At 26.9% G+C, this 3,689-nt stretch overlaps 1 protein-coding gene across 1 annotated transcript; it reads left to right on the top strand.

The window, feature by feature from the left end:
* Positions 1 to 1,773: 1,773 nt before the first annotated feature.
* On the top strand, positions 1,774 to 3,287 carry LOC115876131. Its single transcript, XM_030891820.1, has 2 exons — positions 1,774 to 3,132; positions 3,201 to 3,287. Exons 1-2 carry the CDS (start codon positions 1,814 to 1,816, stop codon positions 3,229 to 3,231), a joined length of 1,350 nt encoding a protein of 449 aa, XP_030747680.1. The 5' UTR covers positions 1,774 to 1,813; the 3' UTR covers positions 3,232 to 3,287.
* The last annotated feature ends 402 nt before the right edge of the window (positions 3,288 to 3,689 follow it).

Raw genomic sequence — 3,689 nt, 5'->3', positions numbered from 1 at the left:
GTCTGAAAAAAATATTAATTTTTTAGTTAATTTTAGTGCTGTTAGGACTGCGGTTTTTTGGATATTTATTTCAGCTTCTTTGTTTGGTGACCCAGCTCTGATATTTGTGAAATCTTTAAGTGAGCTTTTTGCCGCAGGAAAACGCTGAAAGTTTAATTATTTTTCACCACCTTAGGCCTTCCTGTGGTAAGTTGAGCATTATTTTTTTGTTAGGTTAATTGAATTTTTTTGGATTGCCCATATTGTTATATATTTTATTTTTGTATATACTACATTCATTAGTGCTTGAATTTTTTTAAATATGAGTAAGGCTAGGGGGAGCGGATACCCCTGATGGCGTTCAAATGTTAATATTGATACTGTTGATATGGTGGATGAAATTAGTTTGGGTTCAACGCAGTCAAAATTTAAAAATGAAACAATTTTTTATTCTAATGATAATGGTCCTTTCGTAGTTTATTTGAATCGACGGTTAATGTTGGCTATAACATTGAAAGTTTAATAACATAAAAATAGCTAGAGAAATTTTTAATTTAAATTTGACTGATATAAGAGAATTAATAATAAAGGTCTAAATAGAATCTCTGTTGAATTTATTAATTTTCAATCAGCAAATAATTTTTTAAAAAATAAAACATTAATTGAGAAAGGGTATAAAATATTTATACCATATAATTTTGTTACCTGCAAAGGAATTGTAAGACAAATCGATGCGGACTTGACCGAAGAAGAAATTTTGAAATTTTGTAAAGCTAATAATGGAATTGAAATTTTACAAGTAAAGAGATTAAATAGAAAAGTATTTAAAAATAATGTTGTTATATATGAACCAACTGGAACTGTTTTGTTTACTTTTAAAGGAATTATACTGCCTAGATCGATAAATTTATATAGATTAGAACGTCCAGTTAATGTATATATTCCTCCTGTAACTCAGTGTTATCGCTGTCTTCGTTTTGGCCATACTAAGAACAATTGTAAAGGTAAAGAAAGATGTTTTAATTGCGGAGAGGAGGAGAATCATTTACAAGATGGGGAAGTTAAATTTTCTTGTGTTACACAATGTTTTTACTGTAAGGATGACCACAAGTCATCATCAAAAAAGTGTCCTGAATATTCTAGACAAAAAAATATTAAAGAATTAATGGCCCTCGAAAATTTAACTTTTTATGATGCCAGTGAGACATGTAAAAAATCTTATATTTCAAATGGAGAATTTTTTTTGAACAACAATAACTTTCCAGAATTAATTAAAAAACATAATGGGGAAGATATACCAAAGAAAAATGATAATATTATTAAACCTTCTGAAAGAAGAACACAGTATTTCCAAAATAGTGTAAAAAGGTCCTTTCAACAGGTTATATCTGAAAATTCAGCCAAGAAAAGGATAGTTCATAAGGGAGTGGATAAAAAAGCTAGAGATGATTGTCTATTTTTTCCAAATTCAAGACCGCAAAAGCAAGATTTTTCAAATTTACCGTCTACCTCTTCTAATACCTCTTCTAATTCACATAATTCTAAAACTGAGCCTGGTAGTGCCATTCAGACATTTGAATTTCATCAAAATGATGAGTTACATAATTGCATTAATTTTATTATGAATACGTCAAGAGAAAATAAAAGCAAGATTAAGAATTTATTATTTTCAAGTTTAGATTTTGAACAAGATATAGGTTTTTAATGTTATTTTATTTATTTTAACACATATTTAAAGATTACATTTATATTAGTACATATATGGTACATATACAAATATTATACATATTATTTATAATTATATATTGTATTTATAATTTAGATTAATGACAATATGAAGTCTACATCAGATATAAAAATTTTACAATGGAATATTCGTAGTGTTAATTCAAATCGTGCTAATTTAATCTTATTAGCAAATGAAGAGTCTCCAGATATAATTTTTCTAAATGAAACATGGCTAAAATCCAATCAAAATTTTGTTTTATCATCATATAATATAATTCGTCAGGATAGGGAAGATGGATATGGTGGAGTGGCAATTTGCGTCAAAAAGAATATTATTTTTTCTAATTTAAAAAAATTTAATTCAGAAGTTGCTCAATTTATTATTATTAAAATTGCTGATTTAATATTAATTAATATTTATATTAATTCAGATAAAAATGTTTCGGAAGATCTGTTTAAACAACTTTTAGATGGTTTAGATTTAAATAAAATTATTATTATGGGAGATTTTAATTCCCATCATCCATTATGGGATGAATCTCCTATTAATAGGGGCGGAATAAGGCTTGTAAATTTTATTATAGAAAATGATATGGTGATTTTAAATGATGGTTCTAGAACTCTTGTGCAAAATCCGAATTCCAGTTTGAGTGCAGTTGATTTAACAATTGTCAGTAGCGCATTAGCTATAAATTCTAACTGGAAAGTTATTAGTGATTGTGGAAATAGCGATCATTATCCTACAATTTTACAATTAAATTTATCAAACAATTTATATTTAAAAAAAGCTTTTGTAAATAGTTATTGTGTACGAAATTGTAGTAAAGCTGATTGGCATCTTTATCAACATAAAATAGCTGTGCAGTTAATCGAGAAAGATAGTACTATTTTAGATTATAATGATTTGTCTTTTATTATGAATAGAGCTGCTGATGATGCCATTCCTTTGAAAAAATGTGGTTCTTATCATAAAATTGGAAACCCATGGTGGGATGAAGAATGTTTTCAGTGGGTTCAAGACAGAAAAAGAGCAATTAATGTTTTCAATAATGTTCCAACTTTGACTAATTTTATCAATGCTAAAAGATGTATTGCAGTTACGAGAAAAAAATTAAGATCAAAGAAAAAACAAAAATTTCAATCTTTTTGTGAAACATTAAATAGGGAATCTAGCATTTCATACGTTTGGGAAAAAATTAAAAAATTTTCTAATAATAACAGCAATTCTAATAGTTATAACATTTCAGATGATTTAAAACAACAAATTTTATATAATATGTCTAGTATATACATAGATCCGAATTTTACACTGTCGCCAACATATATAAATAGTAACATTCCTCCATTCACTAGTCAGGAATTTAACTATGCTGTTCAGGATAAAAAATTTTCTGCACCTGGCATGGATGATATTTCTTATTCCATGTATAAAAATTTACCATTGATTGCTAAAAATTATCTTCTTAAAATATATAACAAATGTTTATTTGAAGGTGTGTTACCGGATTCGTGGAAGAAATATAATATTATTAATATCTTAAAACAAAACAAAAATCCTACTTTGCCAGAGAGTTATAGACCTATTGTATTATCTTCATGTGGTGGCAAAATTTTAGAAATTATGATTAAAAATCGTTTAGATTGGTTTTTGGAGAATAAAATTGTGTTTACAAATGAACAGGTAGGTTTTCGTAAGGGTAGGGGAATATATGATAATATTGCTTATTTATCTACTTTTATTTTTGATGCCTTTAATTCGTCAAATTCAGTTATTGCTGTTTTCTTAGATATAAAATCTGCATATGATAATGTTAACATATACAAACTCTATAATTTGCTTATTAATTTACAAATTCCAGTAGAATTATCTAATTTAATTTTTATACTTTTGAAAAATAGATTGTTATTTTCCAGAAAATCTGATGGTTCCTTCTTAGGTCCGGTTTTAGCAACTAAAGGTATTCCGCAAGGTTCTCCATTAA

Source organism: Sitophilus oryzae, unplaced genomic scaffold, assembly GCF_002938485.1.
Source record: "Sitophilus oryzae breed Bouriz unplaced genomic scaffold, Soryzae_2.0 scaffold_1403_pilon_pilon, whole genome shotgun sequence".
In the NCBI taxonomy this organism is placed as follows: domain Eukaryota; kingdom Metazoa; phylum Arthropoda; class Insecta; order Coleoptera; family Curculionidae; genus Sitophilus; species Sitophilus oryzae.
The sequence above is the reverse complement of the archived record's forward strand: the minus strand, read 5'-3'. Positions and strand labels throughout refer to the sequence as shown.